The sequence below is a fragment of the Arachis stenosperma genome, chromosome 1 (genome assembly GCF_014773155.1).
Source record: "Arachis stenosperma cultivar V10309 chromosome 1, arast.V10309.gnm1.PFL2, whole genome shotgun sequence".
Classification (NCBI taxonomy): Eukaryota; Viridiplantae; Streptophyta; class Magnoliopsida; order Fabales; family Fabaceae; genus Arachis; species Arachis stenosperma.
The window spans coordinates 1,922,823-1,946,509 of NC_080377.1; the positions used below are offsets into that span (position 1 = coordinate 1,922,823).

At 30.4% G+C, this 23,687-nt stretch overlaps 2 protein-coding genes and 1 pseudogene across 5 annotated transcripts; 2 read left to right on the forward strand and 1 right to left on the reverse strand.

Annotated features, from left to right (window-relative positions):
• Nucleotides 1-51: 51 nt before the first annotated feature.
• Nucleotides 52-880, reverse strand: LOC130960857 (bifunctional dTDP-4-dehydrorhamnose 3,5-epimerase/dTDP-4-dehydrorhamnose reductase-like; annotated as a pseudogene).
• Nucleotides 881-5,377: 4,497 nt separating this feature from the next.
• LOC130968151 (E3 ubiquitin-protein ligase SIRP1-like) lies at nt 5,378-7,727 on the forward strand. Of its 2 annotated transcripts, XM_057893292.1 has the most exons (3): nt 5,378-5,541; nt 5,799-5,890; nt 6,251-7,727. In XM_057893292.1, the coding sequence occupies exon 3, from the start codon at nt 6,296-6,298 to the stop codon at nt 7,469-7,471; it is 1,176 nt and encodes a 391-aa protein (XP_057749275.1). In that variant the 5' UTR covers nt 5,378-5,541; nt 5,799-5,890; nt 6,251-6,295; the 3' UTR covers nt 7,472-7,727. The 2 variants fall into 2 exon arrangements, with proteins under 2 accessions (XP_057749275.1, XP_057749361.1); XM_057893378.1 differs by lacking the exon at nt 5,378-5,541 and having other exon boundaries at nt 5,735-5,890.
• A 5,918-nt stretch (nt 7,728-13,645) lies between these two features.
• Nucleotides 13,646-20,127, forward strand: LOC130948128 (uncharacterized). Of its 3 annotated transcripts, XR_009072988.1 has the most exons (4): nt 13,646-14,093; nt 14,299-14,405; nt 19,567-19,677; nt 19,785-20,126. XR_009072988.1 is itself a non-coding variant. In XM_057876875.1 (2 exons), exon 1 carries the CDS (start codon nt 13,820-13,822, stop codon nt 14,054-14,056), a length of 237 nt encoding a protein of 78 aa, XP_057732858.1. In that variant the 5' UTR covers nt 13,646-13,819; the 3' UTR covers nt 14,057-14,093; nt 14,299-14,682. The 3 variants fall into 3 exon arrangements, 1 of the variants encoding a protein (XP_057732858.1); XR_009072976.1 differs by having other exon boundaries at nt 19,567-20,127; XM_057876875.1 differs by lacking the exons at nt 19,567-19,677; nt 19,785-20,126 and having other exon boundaries at nt 14,299-14,682.
• The last annotated feature ends 3,560 nt before the right edge of the window (nt 20,128-23,687 follow it).

Genomic DNA, 23,687 nt, shown 5'->3' on the forward strand with positions numbered 1-23,687 from the left:
AAATCCTAATTTTTTGTTACTTTTTAATAAAATTTTTAAATTATCCTTTATCTTCAACCTCAGTACCATCTCCTCTCTTCTTTCTCAAATTCCAAACTTCACAACCCTCACCACCACTAGTAATTCCCCTGAATATCATTGTCTCTCCTCCCCTCTCAGTCCTTCACTAACACCAACTCTCTCATTACCTGAGTTAAGAACTTCCTCATTCTCAACATGCACACATTCTCGTGGTTCCACAATAGATCTTTCAATTCACCTACCACGCAAACTATAAAGGAAATTCACAATATTATTTTATTATATATTAATTCTAGCATAAACCACAACACACAGTCCAACACATTTCAACATGCGATGCGAGTTTGGATTGGAGGGATCTAAATGTATACCATGACTTTGGTCTTCGAGCAGAAAGATCCGATGAAGTTGGGAGTGTCCTCCTCCTTGAAGGCAACGCCGGATCCCAGAGTGTGGATGTAATCGTACTCGAAGATGCACCCGATGGCGTAGGTGATCAGAATGAAACCCTTCTCGCAGCACACGTCGGCCAGGGTGAGGGTGTCGACCACGTTTGTGTGGATGGTCTCCACCTCGTGAGACTCGCACCAATCTACGTTAGGCTTGCCGGTCACGCCAGTAGCATTGAAGACGTGGTTGGGGTTCACGGCGGCAATGTACAAAAGGTTCTCAAGGCGGCCAGAGCCGTACACGAAGGGGATGCTTTGCCAATCCAGTCGGTCTGCTCGTAGATCAAGAACTTGAGTTGCTTGTCACCGGTGCAGTCGTTAGCTAGTAAGCCCATTGTATCGGTGTTGGTGAAGGACTGAGGGAGAGAAGAGACAATGGTAATCAGGGGAACCATTGGTAGTGGTAAGGGTTGGAAAAATTTGAGATTTGGAAAAGAAGAGATAGGGTGGAGTTAAGATTGAAATAAAAGATGGTCATTTGAAAATTTTATTAAAATGTCAATAAAAAATTAATGTTTGAATATTTTTGACACATGAGATCGACCTATTTTTTAGAGGTATATCGTTAATTTTTTTGTTTGATGGGTATTTTGTTCAGTGTTCACAAAGTTTATGAGTGTAAATGATTGTTTTGTCTTTTTTTTAACCTTAATTTTTATATTCTCTTACTCTTTATTTTTATGTAAATTACACTATTACTTTTAATGTTAATGTTAATTATTTATAATAAGTATAAATTTAATTATAATTCAATTCTTTTTCTTCTTCTTTTATACTCATCACTCATTCTTATATTTATTGTATAAATATTTACTTTATATATTTTTTTTATTCCCTCTCATATCATTTCATACCTCTTTCTCCTTCTTTCTCTCCCTCTCCATTCTTATTAATTTTTTGCACAATTAGAATTTAGTTGATGACCATAGTTTTTATTTTATTTTATTTTATTTTATCAAAGTTATGTAATTTGAAAATTGGTCTAATTTATATTACAGGCAGAAATTGTAATAAAGAGAATAGAAAGTTCCAACTTTAATAAAATAACTTAAGCATGAAAAAACTAAAGAGATAAAATAAAAACTCAAGAGTCTCATCTTCTCTCACACACTTCTTATGGCCATCTCTACCGGGGTGATTTTACCTTCAAATACCCATACGTTTCTTTCTAACCAGATTTGCCATAAAAAGTTTGCTGCTATTGCTCTTTTTTCATTCGAATTTTTCTCCATTCTCAATTCTTCTTCCAACTGAATCCACCACTTTCAAGGTTCTCGAACTTGAATCTGCCATGGCAGATTTAAACATTTCCAAGCTTCAGTCACATATGAACACTCCTAGAAACAATAAAAAATGCTCTCTTGTGATCGATTGCATTTTGGGCACTAGGATTCGATGGATTGTATTTGGTCGTTCAACCTTTCTTTTACAGGGAATCCTCCGTGCATCAGTTTCTAGAGCAAATTTTTATTTTCGGTTGACAATTAATTTTCTATATGCTCTTCCATAAGTCCTTTCTTTTGCATTGTTCTGGCAGGTATTCAGTTGGTGGGTGGTAGAAGTTAAAGGCTATTCTGTATCCTGAAGTATCAGTGAAGCCGCCCCTTTCTCCAACATTCAGGTAACTCTATCCTGTCTCGTGAATTGAAGTATTGATTATTGCTATAGCTATTTCTGGATTGAAATTGGATTGAATTAAATTCTGGTTCCATATTCTGTTTGAATGTTGTAATTGTGAAACCCATTCTAGATTAGCAGTCATTGCAAGGGTAGTAATATGAGTAATTAAAATATAATCTTTCACCCATACCATAGTTTTTATTTGTATTTTTTAAATTTGCCAAACGCATGTATTAGGTAATTGTGTAATTATATTAATTATTTTTTCTATTAGTTATATAGTATTTTTGTCGCCTATATATCACTTCTTCTTTCTTTCAATAATTTATATTTTTTAATATCATTTAATTGTAATAATATTATTAAAAATACATGTTGTCATTATTCATGAAAAATAAAATTAAAAATTAAATAATTTTTAATTATCAAAACATTAATAATATTTACTATATAAGTCAAAATTCACTTTTCACATTTTTTTTATCTCTTCTCTAACATAATTTCATACTTCTTTCTACTCTTCCTCTTCATTCTTGCTAATTTTTTATACAACTGAAATTTGATTGATGATCATAATTTTTTTTTTAATTTGCTAAATATATATATATTAGGTGATTGTTTAATTGTATTCATTAATTTTTTATTTCTTAGTATAATTGTATTCATAAGTTATATAGTATCTTTGTCGCTTATATATCATTTCTTCTATTTTTCAACAATTTGTTTTTTTTCATATCATTTAATTGTAATAATATTGATAAAAATACATATTGTCATTATTTATGAAAATAAAATTAAAAAATTAAATATTAATTTTAATTATCAAAACATTAATAATATCCATACTTGTATTTTATCTAATATTTTTATCATTGTACTGTAGTATTTAAATATAACTTAAAAAATGATAAAAAAAAAACCAAAAATAACTATTTAAAAATAAAAATAAAAAGTAATTATATGAAATCAAGTGAATAAATTTTAATGTTTTTGTTACTTATAGTCTAATTTATGTATAATTTTTTTTATAATTATTTATTTTTAATTAATTTTTATTTTAAATTGTCATTTATCATCGACCGTTATAAAATATAAATTAATTTTGATATGTTACTAAACAAAATTTTAAACTTCTTAATCAATTAAATTTAATTCATATTATTATTTTATTGAATTACAAAATAACAGTTAAATATAATTATTATCTGTATTATAACGGTATTTTTTCTTTATATTTTTTTTGCTAAATAATAATATTATCAAATCATATATAAATTGCTAAATTAAATAAATATATTGTACACTATTTTTTATAAATTAATTTCTAAGTTTAATATTAATTTATATATGATCTAATATATCTCTAAGCAATATAGATAGTATTTTAAATTTATAATATATAATATAATTAATTTAGCTCTCTGTGCAGGTCTTAATTTAGTTAGACAATAATTTAGTCAAATCTGATAAATTATCTAACAATTTTTTACTATCAACTTAAAAAAAATAATTATAAATAAATTTTTACCCTTTCGTAAAATGTAAAAAGTGGACGAACTCATATCCATGTACATCATCCTATTAACCTATTTTGGTGAACTACACTAACTAAAAAATAATTAAAAAATTAATTTCTAAATAATATATGTCAATTAGTGTGCACAAAAAGAATCCATTATTTCGACTTCTCGAATTATATACAATACATTTTCTTTGGTGTCATTTTAGTCCTTTTTATTTTTTTGGTAAAATATCTATCGTTTTAGTCATGTGTATAATAATTAAGAAACTAAAAATTTATTACAACATCATTTACTAAAATACTCTTGTATAATAAGTAATTTCTAATATGTATTATTGGTTAGCAATTATTCTTAACATTATATAAAAGGTCAAAACAGCAAATACCTAAAAAATGTTATATTAAAATTAAATAAAAGTTTAATTTTAAAATACTGATAGTATAAAAATATTTTATATAATCATTTAAATTATTTATTTGTGGTCAATAAAAAAATAATTATTTTTGTTTATATGCTAATATATAATTAAATACACGTATAAATCTATTATAGAGAGTATATTAAAATTAAATTCATGAGTAAAGTATCGTTTTTGTCCCCAACATTTAGAGAGTTGTTCCTAATGTTTTAGTCGTCCTATTTAAGTCCCTAACGTTTCAAAACTGACTCAATGTTTTCCTGCCGTTAAGAATCCGTTAACATAATTGACGGCGGGACAAAATTGAGACGATTTTGAAACGTTAGAGACTTAAATATGACGAAAACATTGGGGACAAAAATGATACATAGAAATAAATTTTAATTTTATCCTTCAATAATATCAATTTTTTACTATACATAGTATTCAATTATTTTTTAATCACATTTAAGTAAATTACACTTAATCATATTACTTTCATTTTAAATAAATTAATCTTTTTTATAATTTTACTCTTAAAATTTTTAGTTATCATAAATGTATGTAGAATGATTAGTATATAAACTTGCAGAAAAGAAAAAAATACTATATATTCAATAAAATATAAATTATACCTTTTGTCTCTAATGTATCAAAATTCTTTAAAATTGTAAAAAAATATATTTATTTAAAATGGAAGTAATGTGATTAAGTATAATTTATTTAGGTGTAATTAAAAAATAATGGAATACTATGTACAATAAAAAATTAATATTATTGAAAGATAAAACTAAATTAAAATTTATTTTTATGTATCGTTTTTGTCTCTAACGTTTTCGTCCTATTTAAATCCCTAATATTTCAAAATTATCTCAATTTTGTCCCGCCGTCAATTCTGTTAATAGATCTCTAACGACAGGATAACATTGAGCCAATTTTAAAACGTTAGAGACTTAAATAAGACAATCAAAATGTTAGGAACAACTTTAAAACTTACCCCAAACGTTGGGATAAAAACGATACTTTACTCTAAAATTCATATAAGAATGACTATTATATTGAATTAAGATTTTTTAAACTATCAAATATTGTTAACATAAATGTAGTATAAAGCGAGGTAGAAATTAATAGACAAACATGAGCTATTTATTATGGTGACGATGCATTTTTTACAAAGTTAGTCAATGCTACTAAACAAGGTCATGCCAACCAAGAACCAACACTAATCAAACAGCGCTCAAGAAATTCGGACAAATAAACGGAGCAAAGAATCAAATAGTTAAAAAAGAAAAGGAAAAGGAACAAAAATAACACTTTATTTCCGTGCAAAAATTATCATTATCTATTAACTTTCTTTCTTTTTTCTATTTGTATATTTTTTTGACTTAAAAACAAAGAAAGTCACGGTTGGCATTGGGCAAGTCTTAATACGGTAACATACAGAGACTTGGCCAAATTCTTTCTTTCTGGGATTGAATTTTTCACGCAAAACCCACAAACCCCAAACAATAATCAAATTGAAAAGCTTTTGGTATGCTTTTCTTTCGTCATCTTCATTCATATTAATTTAATTCATTTTCCTTCTCATGCATTTTTAACTGTTAACGACAAAAGCAAAATTGCATTGTATTTTATTTATTAATTTTTCAGTGTCGTGTTCTGATCAAGTCAAACCTTAGATTTTATGAATGCTTCCAGATCCTTCTTTCAATTTTAAGATTTATGATTATTATTATTATTATTTTCACTTCTTTTATTTCGTATTTAACATTTCTTTCCTATGAACAGAAGTTTTTTTGTTTTCGCAATTCGCACCAATACCATCTTTCAACAAGAAATTGTAGCTGTTGCTGCTTCTGATTCAGCATTTTTTCTTTTTGGTATGTTGATGTTTCCTTCTCTCTCTCTTTTCAGTTTTGCTTTGATGATTTGATATGTGAGAATTTTAGATTGGTTGGGGTTTTATGTCAAGATTTCTCTTTCTCTTTTTTAAAGTGAACCAAAGAACAAAGAGATTCATAGTTTAAATCTGATAAACCAATTTAGCTCGTGGTTGAGATTTGAGGGACTAATTTAAGCATTCACCTGAGAAAAAAGTATGTACCAAAGTTCTGGGGTTCCACTTAAAAGAAAAAGTTCCATTTCAACGGAAAGATTGGTAGTAAAATCATTGATTGAATTGGTTTAGATTTTTTTTGGTCTGGGTTTTGGTTCATAGTTATGTTGGCTTGATGCTTCAGGAATACACAAAGTATTTGTGATCTTTGGAGGAGAAATAATTGAGAATGGAGGAAGCAATGGCGGCAAGGTATTGGTGTCATATGTGCTCACAAATGGTGAATCCCATAAATGAAGGCGAGATCAAATGCCCATTATGCCAGAGTGGGTTTGTTGAAGAAATGAGTAACACCACTACTGTTAGCAATATGCTGGAAGCTCCTGATTTCGGCCCTGACCGGACACTTTCCCTTTGGGCTCCCATATTGTTAGGCATGTTGAGCAATCCGCATAATCGTCGAAGGCCTAGGCGATTAGAGCTCGATGATGATGATAACGACAACCATGATGATCATAATGGTAGTGGTAATAATGGTAATGCTACAAGTAATGGTAATGGTAACGGCAACGATAATGGTAATGCTTTTGCACGCCTTGGTGGAGAAAACGAATATGATCGTGAGCTCGAGTCTATCCTTCGGAGAAGAAGGAGAAGCTCAGCTACCATACTTCAATTGCTCCAAGGCATTAGAGCTGGCCTGGCATCTGAACTGAATGAGAACACTGATGGTGATGGCAATGGTAGGGAAAGAGAAAGAGAAAGAGAAAGAGACAGAGAGCGTGTAATCTTGATCAATCCTTTTAATCAAACTATTATTGTTCAAGGTTCCTATGACTGGAACCGCGGTCAAGGTGATAATCATACACCCGTTGGTTCTCTGGGTGACTATTTCATTGGTCCTGGTTTGGATTTACTGTTGCAGCATTTGGCCGAGAATGATCCCAATAGGCACGGAACTCCACCGGCGCAGAAGGAGGCCATTGAAGCATTGCCTACCGTGACAATTGACGAGAATATGCAATGTTCTATTTGCCTTGATGATCTTGAAGTTGGTTCTGAAGCCAAACAGATGCCCTGTAAACATATGTTTCATAGTGGATGTATCCTTCCTTGGTTGGAGCTCCATAGTTCTTGTCCGGTTTGCAGGTATCAGTTGCCCGCTGATGAATCTAAGCACGAACCGGATGCGTCCTTGAGGACTAGCAGTAATCAAAGGGAGGATGAAAATACTGGACATGACAATGTTGATGGGGATATTGAAGGAAGAAATGCAAGTGGGAGTAGAAGATTCTCCTTTCCATGGCCTTTCAATGGTTTATTTTCTTCACCAAACCCTTCAGCAGCATCTTCTTCTAGCAACAATCCAAATGGAGATAATGTTACTCGATCAGAAGAGAACTGATTAGCATTCAATCTCTAATGTACATATCTCTGATACTAATCAGGAAACTTAAATGTTGAGAGATTAAGAAATGATGTCTCCTGACCTGAGTATGCTTTTGCCATATTTTTGCCCCCTTTTTTGGCTCCCTAGTATTGTCGTTGTTGTTGTATTACCCTTGTGTTTTACCACCCAACTTGATATATTTTGTATAATTTCTTATAGGGGGTGTTATTTTTCCCCACATATTAATGCAAGATAAATATACTTATACATATATGTAGTGTTAAGAGTAGAATCTTTGGTGTTCCCTTTCTTCATACTCAATACCCATTTGGTGTTTAAGGAAATAGAATTTTCTTATTTGCATAATTTACAGTAGAGTAGTTTGAATTTGTTTTTACCAGTCAACATCACAGAGTATCTGAATCTGAATCTTAACTCAGAGCAACTAAGTTGGTGTGTGAATTAAAATAAAAAGAAGTTAAATATGATTTTTACTAAATATGTGTGTTTGAAGAGTTACCTACTTTAGATATCGCTAGTTTAACGGCCAACGTGACAGGTCATTACTCCTATAGGATATTTTATTGGCGGTTGTTCTGCTGTAGAAGAATCAAAATCTTCTATTTTTGTAGAACATATGTGGTGACGTGTGGAAATAACAAGTGTTTTTTTTTTTTTTTAAATGGATTGGGCAGTTTTTAGTTTTAATTATTCTTCAGGTAGAAGTCATTTTTTGATACAAGTCTACGTTCTTCTTCTTCTTCTTCTTTTTCATTATTTTTCTCTTTTCGTTATCGTTGTCACTAACACCACCTCCTCTTCCTCTTCCTCCTTCTTTTTCATTGGAATTTCTTTTCCTCCTTCTCCATAATCAGTTATCTCGTTCTTGAATATAATGAATAATTCAAGTTCAAATTGTCAATTAAAGCAGTACAAAATTAATTATTGTTTTGAATCCAATCAAGTGACTGAGGTGTGGTTTATCATTAGTAGTTTATGATTCTGTAAGTGAATAATATTTTATTGTTGATGGTTTGAATTGAATGTAATGTAAAAGTTCTGCATTAAAGAAAATATTTTTCTGTATTTGCAGCAAATTTGGGTGTAACACGAAGATATTATTTGGTGTAAAACGAAAATATTTGAGTGTATTGTTTAAAAATTTTCGGTGTATGTGTACTAATAAGTTATACATAATTCAAAACTCTTCTTCTCCCTCCTCGTTGTCTTCTGCTTCTTCTTCTTCTTCTTTTTCATTATCATCATCTTTTTTTTATTCATCTTTTTTTAATCTTCTCAAGTTTCTTCTTGTTTTACTTTTTTAATAAGAATAAAAACAAAAAAAATTAAACAAAGAAGAAGAAGAAACACATAATGCTACAAAATTATTTGGAAGAGGATGAATTTACATTCATTCAACTAAAAGAAAGAAAGAAATAAGAAAAAAAAGAAATAGACAAAGATGCAGCATTAGAGGAAATATTTTTCTATATTTGCAGTAAATTTAGATGTAACACGAAGATATTCGAGTGTATTATTTAAGAACTTTTTGTGTATGTGTGCTGATAAGTTCTGCATAATTCAAAACTTTTCCTCTTTTTCTTCTTCATCTTCTACTGCTGCTTCTTTTTTATTATCATCGTCACTATTTTCTTCTTTTTTCTTATTCATCTTTTTCTTTTTATTTTACATTCTCAAGTTTCTCTTGTTTTACTCTTTTAACAAGAATAAAAACAAAAAAAATCAAACAAAGAAGAAGAAAAAACACATAATGCTACAAAATTATTTGGAAGAGGATGAGTTTACATTCATTTAACTAAAAGAAAAAAAGAAATAAGGAAAAAAAGAAGAAGACAAAGATGCAGCATTAGAGGAAATATTTTTCTATATTTGCAGCAAATTTGGATGTAACACGAAGATATTTGAGTGTAATACGAAGATATTCGAGTGTATTATTTAAGAATTTTTTGTGTATGTGTGCTGATAAGTTCGCATAATTCAAAACTCTTCCTCTTTCTCCTCTTCATCTTCTACTGCTGCTTCTTCTTTTTTTCATCATCGTCACTATCTTCTTCTTCTTTTTTCTTATTCATCTTTTTTTTTTTATTTTACATTCTCAAGTTTTTTCTTGTTTTACTCTTTTAACAAGAATAAAAACAAAAAAAATCAAACAAAGACGAAGAAACATATAATGCTGCAAAATTACTTGAAAAAGAATGAATTTACATTCATTCAACTAAGTGCTTGTTTGGGTGCCATTATTTTGATAAAAAAAATATATTTTTTAAAGAAAAAAGATCTTTTTTATATTTTTTAATGTATTTGGCAAATTTTTAGTAATAAAAGTAAAAGTTCTAAAAAAATAAAAAATATTTTTTTGAAAAGTTATAATTTACATCTTTATTTAAAAGATTTTTTTTCTTAATAAAAAAGATGTTTTGTAATAATTGATAAACAAAAATATTCTTACTAAAATTTTGAAAAGACATCTTTTATCTCCATTTTTCATTGATGAATGTACTACATTAGTATTCAAATCATGCAATATTTTGAGATAAAATCTTTAATAATTTGATATAAAATATAATCATATATAAAGATAAAAAAACATACTAGTTTTCACATCCATCAGAAAGTTAGTGATGTCATTTAAGTTTATTTTGAAGTTATATTCATTTTCATGCTAATATCTGACTTGATTTTTGTATATTTTTTAATGTGTTTCAGGTAAATATTAATTAGTTGAGGCTAGCGGTGTGCATGGCATGGTCCGGCCTGAAGATTCGGCCCGGTTTCGAATACTTTAGTGACTAATTTTGTGTGATTTCATCGGGTCTAGGGCTGGGTAAAGGTCTCAAAAATAGACCCGGTCATTGTTTCGGGTCGGGTTTGGGTCATAGCTCGGGTCACCCGAAATCGGCCCCATGACCCGATCACCATACACAATAAATATTTTGTATTATTAGTGATGGATGATGGCTATTATTATGTGGAATTTAAGTATAGTAAACCTTAATATTTTGTGTTATTAGTCATTATATATAAGACTATAAGTTAATGTTTTATATTTAAAATATATACTTTAGACTAATGCATAATATTGTGTTATTTGTATTGATTATGGTGTTATTAGGAATATTAGTATTGATTATGGTTATGCTTTAATTTTAGAGAAGAGTTGGTTCTTGTTATATTTTCTAAGTGAATTTTACCATGTCAAATAACGGTTTGAGTCTTGAAAATTTGGATATTTTTACATGCTAACTTACAAGAAGGTATCAAGGTAATATAATGTTAACGGCTCAATTTTCACCCGGTATAATTGTGGCCCGAAAGGGTATAGGTTTCATCGGGTCTATAGTCGGGTTCGGGTCTCAAAAATGGGTCCGGTGCATATTTCGAGTCGGGTCTAGATCACATCAAACCCGATTTTACCCGACCCATGCACACCCCTAGTTGAGGCTGGCTTTCCAACTTTTAAAGAATTCTTAGAACCTTATAGTTATACAAGGTATCATATTCCACAATTTAGACTAGCACCAAACTTTAAATCAAACAATAAAAAGTTCAACTATTATCATTCAAGTTTAAAGACAGTAATTGAAAGGACCTTTGGAGTATGCAAAGTAAGATAAAAGATTCTATAAAACATGCCATTAAGTGCCAAATTTAAAACCCAACGTGATATCATTGTTGCATGTTTCACCCTTCATAATTTTAAAAGAATGATGAATTCTGATGACATAAATATTTTGTAAAAATTTGAAGATATTATTTTGTTACAAGCTAATGAAGATAATGGTACTAGTGTAAGAAATGGTTCAACAAATTCCGAAACTAATGAATGGGAGAAACCAAGATAAGAAAATGTTTGGCTAATTGAAAGAACTAAAAAATAATATAAAAGATCAATTATCAGATCAAATAAATTAGTATAAGTAATTATTTTTTTTATTAATATTATTAATAAACTCTTTTATGATTGAATGTTATTTTAAGTAATTTATTATTATAAAAGTATTTTTATATTTTTTTATTTAAATATAAAATTATTTTTACTTTGTAAAAGAAGAAAATTAGTCGCAACTGATCACCTACATTTTGAATGTATGTATAACATTTTGGATAATTAGTTAGAGGTACCTTTTGTATGTCATCCATTGGTAACGTATCTCATAAAGGTCGATACGGGTCCAGTTCCAAAAGTGATGGTGCGTGATCTGTGTGGTATACAGCCTGAACATGTTCTGTGTAAGTAGTCTTGTTTGGGGGATGGTCTACCGAAAATTTTTTTATATTATAATCAAATATTGAATATCTATTGTCTTTGATTCGGGTTGCTCACCCAGCATTATTTTCAGCCACACCTACCCAAGGATAAGTACTTTTTTTCCTGAAAACCCTATCAGTTCACTAGACGAGGGCTACATGGCTTTGTCACTTACCCTCATTTTTTAAGAAGTAGAATAAAATAATACGTGAACACTGCTATTTGAATCTAATAAAACTTTTCTTAATAATAGATCGCCTGCCTTAATTGAGATGACTACCAGATCATCTAAGTTTGATTTGGACGAATGAAAATCGAATTGTGTGAAAGTTATGGCAGCTGTATCACAACTTATCATGTTCGTTCTTTTTGTTCCTTATACTGCTAACATTGTTCGGTAACTTTGTTTTCTTGTCAAGCTTGTATTGCCACCAAGGACGGAGCTACATAAAAGATTAGAGAAAGGAAAAAAATATTTATATAATAAAATAAGACTAAAATAAAATTTTAAAGGGGGTTAAACTGAAATTTACATATAATTTACTTGTAAAAAATTAAAATTAGAGGGGTCATTACCCCTTTTTGTTACAATGTAGCTTCGCCCACCACCTGCAAAACCTGCAGATATGCAATTTATGACACCTCAGGGTTGTGACGATTGATGGTAAGTCGTCCATTTGCCTTTGTCTTTGGTTACGTTAGATTAGTTGTTCATCTTGTGTGATGGTTAGAGCACTCCGTCTTCTTTTTGGATGCGGCCATCTACGTATTTCTCAAGAAGTCCTTGGCGAGCTAGCATTTCAAGTAAGTCTTTCGCAATCACACATTCGTCAGTGGCGTGTTCGAACTTCTGATGAAAAACACAATGTTTTGATTTGTCCACATACATCTAATCTTGATATGTCCCCGCCTTGTTCGGAGGTTTGATGAGCTTAGTGTGGAGGATCTCCTATATAATGTCTTCCCTTCGCGAAGTTTCTCTAATTCAATATGACTTGTGATTTTTTCTCGAAATTTGGTTAGGATATTTGGTTTTGCTATTGCTATGGTTTTTTGGAATTTTTCAGGACGTAGGCTGTTTTTTAGCGCATGTAAATGAACGTCTAGGTTGAGGTTAGGTATCTTTATGGTTGCTTTGGCAAACTTAGTCATGTAGTCTGTCAGTCTTTCGTGCTGATCTTATTTGATGGTGTTGAGGTAGTTTGAGCCATGCACGTATATTTTGGAGGCAGCAAAATGGTTTGTGAAGATTTCGAAAAATTACTCAAAACTCGAAATATAACCTACAGACAAACTAAAAAACTAAAGTAAAACAGCTCCATCAAAAAAAGTAGTTAAAGATCGACATAGTATAAGATGAGAAGCACTCAGAAACATCATGGATTGAAATCTAGTGATGTGAATATGTGGGTCACCAAACCCTTCATATGGCTTCAATGTAGTGGGTAAGGTAAAGCCTTTTGGCATTTGAAATTTCATTATGTCTTTGAAGTGGATAGTGGGAGATATGCCATGTGAGTTAATGCTTTTTTTTTTTGTTTGGTTTCCCACGGTATCCCCCAACCCGACAGGTTAAGGACTAATCCGCCGCGGTACTGAGCTCTATTTAAGGGTTTGCCGCTGGCCAATGGGTTGCTGCATGCACAAGGTGGGATTCGAACTCCCGACACTTGCTTAAGCGGACTAGTGAGCTAACCATTAGACCAACCCAACTTAGTTATGTGAGTTAATGCTTATTTGGCAGATTTTATCCTTTTATAGCAGGACAATAGCCTTTTTTTTTTTCTTTGAACATTTAAAAAAACAAATTGACGTCCGGAAAATGGAAGTTAATATCAAATTTTACTTTTGGACAAAAACAGAAGGAAACTTGTTAAAAGCAAAAAAAAAAGGATGAAATCACTTCGGGTGCCTGCTCAACTTGATAGCCCAAACCATAGGAAAAAAAAAAGAAGAAAAATACCAAGCAAATCGGTACATAGGACAGAAGTCACAAATCGGTCTTTTCAATGTGATTCGTTCTACAAAAAAGAAAAGAAAAAGAGAACTCAGTTGAAGTTGATGCATTGAAACTTAAGCTCAACTGAATCCCAATGGTGTTGAACAGCTTGATAGCGGTGTCAGTGGCACACGTGTCAGCAGAAGCATGGCAGCGAGCGTCGTGCATCAGTGACAATGATCGCGTCAGCAGCAGCCAGCTCTTGGATCTCGTTTGCTGTTTCCCTCTCCACCAATTCGGTCGTTTCGCTCTCTTCCTTTGGACCTTCCTCTGTTTCTCTCCTCCCCCTCTCGACTATTACTATTATTACGACGAAGACGAAGATGATTAATTTCTAATTCTTCTTCCGAGATTGCAATACGCTACTTGTAAGTTAAGCAAGTTCATTTTGCTGTTATTTATTGCTGGAAATTAAAACAATTTTGACTCAAATCTTTGACCTAGGGCACTATTTTGACCTACCGAAACCTAGAACGAGCATTCAATTCTTATGTTCTGTTCTGGTTTTCGATTAATGCTATTTTTGATATGTTATTCTCGGGCTTACGCTGTTTGATGATTGTTTCAATTTAGGCATGATCGTTGTGAAGCGACGTAGCGGCTTACTCTTGTTTGTAGGAGATTGTGGATCACTCTTATGGTTTCATATTCAGTCTTCTTTCGCAGGAACTACTCATCTGGTACCAACAATTTCCTTCGTTCTTTTCTTCTCTCTCTCTCTCTCTAACGAAGTGTTACCACGTATATAAAAGTAGTTTTTAATTGGATGTCTGTGTAGAAGGGATTTTAATATTACATAGAAATTAGTAATTACACTCAATTTTTATATGCAAGTCCCTCAAATACAAGAGATCCGCAACCCTCCCAAATGAGAATTATATTCTAAATGTGTATTGTATATGTATTTATGTAAGTATTGTATGAAGTATTTTAGCAGCATCTCCTAAAATTTTCTTATTCTCCCCCAAATTCATTCCCCTCTGCTTGTTGATGCATGGAAAAGCTTTTATTAATTGTTCTTGTTATGCTAGATCAATACGAGAGATCACAACATCATGATTTATTGATTTCTATCTGGGTAGCATATAAGAGGCATGCGTTTGTTGGAATTATCTTTATTTTCTTAAGAATTCTCTATTCGGGAAAACAAATCTGAAGATTAGCTTTCCCAACAGTGAGTATAACTATAACAGGTGTCTGGATTTCTAATAGCATTATTGGGAATATAGTGTATTTTTTCACAATTACCCATATGCCAAAACAATGGGAGCTGATGGTGGTCTGGTAGGACTGTGGGAGGCAGTCAGGCAGGCAAAGATTTATAGTACAAGGGTAATTCAGTCATTTACATAGAAAAAAAAAGGATTTTCTTTCTCCTGGCAATCCAAATTTCCTTTGGGTCACGGTGAAAATACAAATACACAAATTTCATTTTTAGAAATGCATCTTATCTGGGAATGTATGTTTAGACTACTTACCAGATAAAGCAACCTTACATTCCTAAGGTAAAATTTATGAGAATGTGAGGACATTTCACTACAAGACACTCCCTCCGATAACTGCATATCACAAACTAAATTAACTATATTGCCAAGCTTCTTGCTGATCTAGATACCAAAATTTAGGAATTTGCATGACAAACATTTAATGCTTTAGAACTATGGCAACAGTATATATGCATAGTGTATAATTTGAACAACATGTATTTTGAATGGCATGATGGGTTGCAGAAACTCACTTGAGTCCTGAAAGCCAGAATTCAAATTTTATTATATGCCTCCTAGTTACTGCAAACTTTCATTTTAAAGTAGCATGAAGTTTGTAAGTTTCTTACACATTCAACCAGATTGCATCAAATTTTTTCCAATGATTTGTTTTGTCTTGTATGTGGACTTGTTGCAAGGAAAACTTATGAGAACCACATTGACTTAAAAAGAATATAACATTTAATGAATGATGATAACCTATATATAGATAGGTGACGCATCTATTGCAAATATGAAATTATTTTCTGTTCAAGTGTTTTCGATTGCGATAGGGAAATTTAATCATTTTCCCTTCAAAGAAGAACTTTTCTTATCTATGTGCAAATTATTAATTTTAGCACTTTTTCAAGAAAAAAGTTCTCCTCTTTTGGAAAAATGATGAGCTTGTCTATTGCAAACGATAGCAATTGGTGAAGAAACGATTTCATGTTTTGTGAACTATTAGAATCTATATATAGACTGGCGATACATGCATTTTACAAATGTAAAATTAGTTTTCTTTTAAAACTCTTCTATTGTAATAGTCAAGGTTAATAATTTTTCTATAGAGAACTTTCTAACTAAAATATCTGTCCAAATTTGAAATGGAGCATTTCTAGGGTAAAGTTCTCATTTGAGAAAATGATTAACTTGACTATGGTAAACAATGACAATTGGCTAATAAAGAACACAAATGTTTTTGAATATGAGAATATGAATATAGATAAATGACAGATAAATTGAATATTTGGTAGATATGAAAATATTTTTCATTCAATTAAGTTCATTGCAATAGTGAATCTTGGTAAATTTTTGTTTTTTTTTTTTTTTTTTTTTTTGAATAAATGTTTTCACATTGTCTATGGCCAAATTGTTAGTTGTAGAACTTCTTCTGGAAAAATGATTAACTTGGTTATTGCAATTGATGGCAATTGGCAAACAAACAATTTCGATTTCATGAACAATGAGAATCTATATATAGAGGAGGTGATGCATGTATTGAATCATTTACAAATGTGAAATTATTTTTCTTTCAACTGTGTTATATTGCAATAGTCAAGGTTAATCTTTTTCAGTAGAGAGAAAACCGTTTAGCAAAAAAATATTGTTGTAACCTCTGTCCAAATTCTTTACGATAGCATCTCTTTAGGAAAAAGTTCTCCAATTTTGTGAAAAGATTGGCTTGGATGTTGCATAGGATGACAATTGGCTATTAAAGAACCTCCCATTTTGTTAATTGTGAGATCTATATATGGATAAGTGACAGAGACATTGAATAGTTAGTAAATATAAAACTATTCTTCATTCAACTACCTTCGATAGCAATAGTGAAACTTAATTATTTTTGCCTATGAAAAGAAATTTTTGTTATAGAAATACTTTCGTAATATCTATGTCATGATTTGGCCATTGCAAATGACGGTAGCTGATAAAGAAGATCACATTTGCTAAATTATGAGAATATATATAGATATGTGATGAACATATTTAATAGTTGAAAAACATGAAATTATTTTTCGTTAAAGTGTCTTTGATTGAGATAGTAAAGTTTAATAATTTTTCTTTTAGAGAAAATTTTTTTCTTGAACAAATGCTTTTCTAAGAATAATGCCATGTTTTTAATTGCAAGTTTGCAACACTTGTTTAAGAAAATATTTTTCTCTTTTACAAAAGTGATTAGTTTCGCCATCGCAAATGAAGACAATTGACAAAAAAATATCACATTTTGTGAAATATGAGAATCTATATAGATTTTTTTTTACTAAAGATAGGAGACTCGAACCCGCAACTTCTTAATTGAGTATGGAGAGATTATGCCATTTGAGCTATATATAGATTAGATAAGTAACTTCTGTATCTAATATTTACCAAATATGAAATTATTTTTGTTCAAGCGTCTCCGATTGCGATAGTAAAATATAATCATTTACGCTTTAGAGGAAAATTTTTGTTGAAGAAATGTAGCATTAATGTAGCCATTTTTAATTGCAACATTTCTTCAAGAAAAAAGTTTTACACTTTTGGAAAAGTGATTAGATTGGCTATTGCAAACGAAGGCAAGTCTAAAGATCATATTCGGTGAACTATGAGAATTTATATATAGATAGGTGACCTATATATTCAATCGTTGAAAATATGAAATTATTTTTCGTTCAAATGTCTTTGAGAAAGATATTAGAGGTTGCGCATTTTTCCTTTAAAGAAAAATTTTTTCTTGACCAAATGTTTTTCTAATAATAATGTCTACGTTTTTAATTACAACAGTTCAAGGAAATTTTTTCTCTTTTAGCAAAGTGATTAGCTTAACTAACACAAACGAAAATAACTTATAAAGAATATCACATTCTGTGCGATATGAGAATCTATATATAGATAGGTGACTTATATATTTTATTATTCGTTAAATATGAAGTTATTTTCCTTCAAAGTGTCTTTGACTTAGACAAAATCTTTTTGTTGAAGAAATGATTTTGTAGTATTACTAATCACGTTTTTAATTGCACCACTTCTCCAAGGAAAAAATTTCATCTTTCGATAAAAAGTTTGGAAATTGCAAAGTCAATTACAAAGAATATGAACTATGAGAATCTATATATAAATAGATGTCCTATATATTCAACAATTGGTATATTATTTTTCGTTCAAGTGTCTTGGATTGCGATAGTAAAACTTAATCACTTTACTTTAGGGGAAAACTTTTTCATGAAAAAATGATTTTTTAATATTAACGTCTACATTTTTAATTGCAATACTTCTTTAAGAAAAAGTTTTCTCTTTCGGAAAAGTGATTAGCTTGGCTATCGCAAACAAAAGCAATTGACAAAAAATATCACATTTGGTGAACTATGAGAATTTATATACAAATAGGTGACCAATATATTCAATAGTTAGCAAATATAAAATTATTTTTCCGCGACAGGAAAGCTTAATCACTTGCCTTTAGAGGAAAACTTTTTCTTGAAGAAATGATTTCGTAATATTAAAGGCCATATTTTTTATTGCAACACTTCTTTAACAAAAAAATTTTCTCTTTTGGAAAAATGATAGTTTGGCTATCGCAAACAAAATCAATTGACAAAAAATATTACATTTGGTGAACTATGAGAATCTATATACAAACAAGTGTCATATATCAATAGTTGACAAATATATAAAATTATTTTTCATTCAAGGGTCTTTGATTGTGATAATAAAATTTAATAGTTTTTCTTTTAAAGAAAAACTTTTTCTTGAAGAAATGTTTTTGTGGTATTAATAATGTCCATGTTTTTATTTGCAACACTTCTTCAAAAAAAAGTTTTTCTTTTAAAAAATGATTAGCTTGATTATCACAAACGAAGACAATTAACAATGTCACTTTTGGTAAACTACGATAATCTATATATAGATAGGTGTCCTCTATATTCAATGATTGTCAATTGAAAATTTATTGTTGTTCAAGGTGTTTTCAATTATGATAGTAAAATTTAATCATTTTTCTTTGGAGTAAAACTTTTTCTTCAAGAAATGCTTTCATAGTATTAACTTGTCTATGGTTTTATTTGAACCACTTCTTCAAGAAAAAGTTTTCATTTTTTAGAAAAGTGATTAGCTTGACTATCACAAAGACAATTAACAAATTATATTACATTTGAAGAACTATGAGAATTTATATCTAGATAGGAGTCTTATATATATTCAATACTTGGCAAATATTAAATTTTTTTCCGTTCAAATGTCGTCGATAACGATAGTAAAGCGTAATAACTTTCCTTTAGAGGAAAACTTTTCCTTGAAGAAATACTTTCGTAATGTTAATGTCCACGTTTTTATTGCAACACTTCTTAAACAAAAAGTTTTTCTATGGGAAAAGTGATTAGCTTGGCTATTGCAAAAAAAAAAAGAAGACAAAAATATCACATTTGGTGAACTTTGAGAATCTATATACAAATAGGTGACCTATATAATCAATGGTTGACAAATATTAAATTATTTTTTGTTCAAGTGTCTTTGATTGTGATAATAAAGCTTAATCACTTTTCTTTAGAGGAATTTTTATTTTTTGAAAAAATGCTTTCGTAATTAACGTCCACGTTATTTTTTTTTATAATAAAAGGGGCTACAGACACAAAAAGAAGGCTAAACAACAACCACTCTTGGAAATTTAACTCCTCTTATATTTGCGAGAAGATGCATCATCAACAGTGACGGGAGATGCCTAAAAACGGTGACTCTCTCTTCCATTGTGTGTCCATGCTTCGCCATTGAATCAGCACAAAAGTTTGATTCTCTATAGACATGGCTGATTTTTATCTTTTCCAACCTGGTTTCAAGCTCCTTGATCGAACGAGCCAGAGACGAGTTCGTGTGAGCTTCAACTGAAGACACCCCCACAATGGTGATAATGCAGTGAGAGTCCGATTCCACCTTCAGATTGGAAATACCCATCTCAACTGCAAGCTTGATACCAAGATACATCCTCTAAAGTTCCGTCATCTCAACTTTGCTTGATCCCAAGATACATCTCCTAAAGTTCCGCCGTTGTTATGCTGCAGCAGCCTATATTCATGCAAAACCCTGCAATGCTTTTAATTGCAATGCTTTTTCAGGAAAAGTTTTTTCCTTTTGGAAAACTAATTGGGAAATGTAAAGACACGTAAAACGTCATTTTGTAAAGACATTTACGTGTTGTATTATTATTGAACGTATTAATAAACCGGTTATTTTTTAATTTCTTAATAAATTAGAATAAAACCGATTTTTTTTATAACTATAACAATAAATTCAATTTTTTTTACGGATTTAATTGTATTTTTTAATTTTTAGGGATTTAAATGTTCACAAGACAAAGTCAGGGATATATTTGTCTTTTGATCAAAAAATTTAAAGATATTCGATTTAGATTGTGTAATTTGATTGGATCAAACCGGGTCTAATAATTATAATGCAGGGTTTATCATTGTTGTTATAATAAATCGTTTTTGTTCTGATTTATTAAAAAATAAATTATTAACCGATTTAATAAAAATGTCCAATAATAACATAACACATGTAAACGTTTTTAAAAAAAGAAATTTTTAGTGTCTTTATTAAAGTGGTCTCCATATATTAAATAGTTGGCAAATATGAAAATATTTTTCGTTTAAGTGTCTTCGAATGCGATAGTAAAGTTAATCATTCTTTTTTTTTTTTTAGGAAAATGTTTTCCTCAAAAAATGCTTTCGTTGTATTAATGTCCATGTTTTTATTAGCAAAACTTCCTCAAGGAAAAATTTTCCTCTTTTGAAAAAGAGATTAGCTTGGCTATCCCAAACAAAAACAATTAACAAAGTGTATTACATTTTTTGAACTATGAGAATTTATATACCAATAGCGTGTCTTATATAATATATATTAAATAATTGGCAAATATAAAAATATTTTTCGACAAAGTATCATGGATTGTGATAGTAAAGCTTAACAACCACTTTCCTTTAGAGTAAAACTTTCCCTTGAGGAAATACTTTCGTCATCCACGTTTTCAATTGCAACACTTCTAAAAAAAAAAATTCCTCTTTTGAAGAAGTGATTAGCTAGGCTATCGTAAACAGAGGCAATTGACAAAAAAAAAAAATATCACATTTGGTGAACTATGATAATCTATATACAAATAGGTGACACATATATATCCAACAGTTGGCAAATATAAAAATTATTTTTCATACAAGTATTGTAACACCCTACCACACAAAGCCTTATGTTATAGTCGTAAATCAGATATGGTGAGGCACTACGACGTCTAAAAGCAAAAAACATATATAAATAGTAAGAATAATTTATTTAGAAACCTTGAAAGAAAAGATATGTAAAAATGAGAATCGCGTTGCGCTCGAAAAACGATCAAAATAAAAGCATAAATTACAAAAAAACAAAGGGTATATATATATATATATATATATATATATATATATATATATATATATATATATATATATATTAAGATGATGATTAAACATTACTAATGGGTTAAAAGCCAATTTTATGTTTAATTTGTTTTGTTTAGTGTGCAGAAAATAATTTAATCACACTAGGCCCAAGAGACATGAATACAAGCCCAAGAATGATTTAGCTTAAACAAAGTATTTATACCATCACTCTTAATTTAAAGATTGAGTGGTTGAAATACAAGAAAAAAGGGAAGAAAGCAAATTGGTCCAAGAACATAAACAAACCTAAAAGGTGGTCTATATCCATATCCAAACCCATTTACTTGGCGCTAACCAAAGAAATTGAATCTCATTTCATTTGAACCAAACTCCACGTCCCCAAAACCAAACTCTCTCTTCTCTCTCTTCTTTCTCTTTCAACCGCACATGATTTCTAAAGCAAAATAAGAAAAAGGAAAAGCTTTGTGTTAGAAAAAAATTAAAAAATCAAAAGTGAATTACCAATTCAATAAGGAAGTCAAAGAGGCTAGGGCCAAAAGCAAACATTACTTTCGAAACATTATCAGAGACGTATTTTCAGATTTGTATTTCATTGAAACTCGATAAAGAAATCCTCTCTTTGCAACCACCGAAATAAAAAGCTGAAAATACTTAAGATCATAGAGCTCTGCTGTAAATCAACGCTCAAGAATCTAACTTGGAGGCAAAGCAAGAATACACGGTTCAGATTCAACAAGTAAGATGAAAAAGGTTAAAAAGAAAAGATAATAGGTATAGTTGTATGTTTAATTCGGTCGCTGATTCTACCATATCTCTCTTTGTCATACTGATTTTGATTTTTGGGAGAAAATATCAAGCAAGTGCTGAAGCAAGTTTCAAGTCTTGGAAGCTTCACTCCTCTATTAAAGGAAAAAATGGCCAAGGATTGGAGCAAGGAGTGAGAATACAACATTTGGATTCTTGTAGCTCGCTGAGTTGTTCATTCTTCTCGTTCATGGTTCTCATTGAATATCTCATTTTCTCAGTCTAGTATCTCTTTGTTTTCAATGGTAAAAGGCATAACAGTGATGTTTGTAAGAAAAAGCTATTGAGTGGAAAAAGGCAAGAGAGTTAGACTTGGAGAAAAATCCATGTGTTTATTTCAAAAATTCTTTGTAAGTTTTTCTATTTTGTTATCATAATCCTGAGGGATTTTCCTTACAAGTTGGGTTAGCACTTTGCTATTAAAAGCTAGGGTGAGTTCCTAGTCAGGTCTGGTTTGAGTTAGAAACTGGACTTGTCCTATCTAGGATTGGTTAGAATCTTAGGGAGATTTGGTGAATGTAATTCTGTTGAAAGATAGTAAAATTCCATCATTGTTGTGATGGAGATTGGATGTAGGCTACATTGCACTGAGTAGTCGAACCAGAATATATGACCATGTTACTTCTTCTTCTTTTTTCTCTTTCTGGTTCTGCACTTTAGGAGACAAAACAAAAGTATCTTCTGATTCATCTATCCAGCTATACTTCACTATAATACATCTTGCTCGTAACTCTATTTTAGCACCTACCACGTCAAGAGACAAAATCAAAGTGTCTCTTGTTTGTTATTCAAAATATCTTAACAGAATCCTAATTTGAAAGCAAAAATCAAAAAAGGACAAGATTCAACCCCTTCTCTTAGCCACTGATATCCATCAATAGATATATATATATATATATATATATATATATATATATATATATATATATATAAGGAAATACATATCAAGCAATGTTTTGAAAACCGGACCAGATCGACCGATTCGACTAAATTAATTGAAAATCGATCATCTGGTCGGTCCGGTTGACTCTTAGAACCACACTGCAAAAAACTAGTTTAAAAACCGACCGAATCGACAATTAACAGGTGAACCGGCCAAATCGGACAAATTTTTTAAAGGTTTGGTTTTGTCATACTCCTCAGAAATGGCGTCGTTTTGATGCCAGAAAAAAAAAAAAAAGAGAAACATCATCGTTTTAAAATTTTTATTCTTTCCTCTGTTTAGAAACATTGAAATGTGAAACCTAAATCTAGGGCTGGTAATGGGTAGGGTTTGGACTCTACCCTAACCCTACCCGCAGGTTGAAAATTTCTCAACCCTAAACCTACCTGTACCCTAAAGTTCTAAACCCTACCCTACTCGACCCTACCCGCAAAAAAAATAAAAAAATTAAACAAATATAAAATTCAACCATTTCAAATTTCATATATATTAATAAAATAGAAAATAAAAAACTAAATTCAAATTAAAATTAAAAATAATAAAATCTTAAAAAAATCTAACATA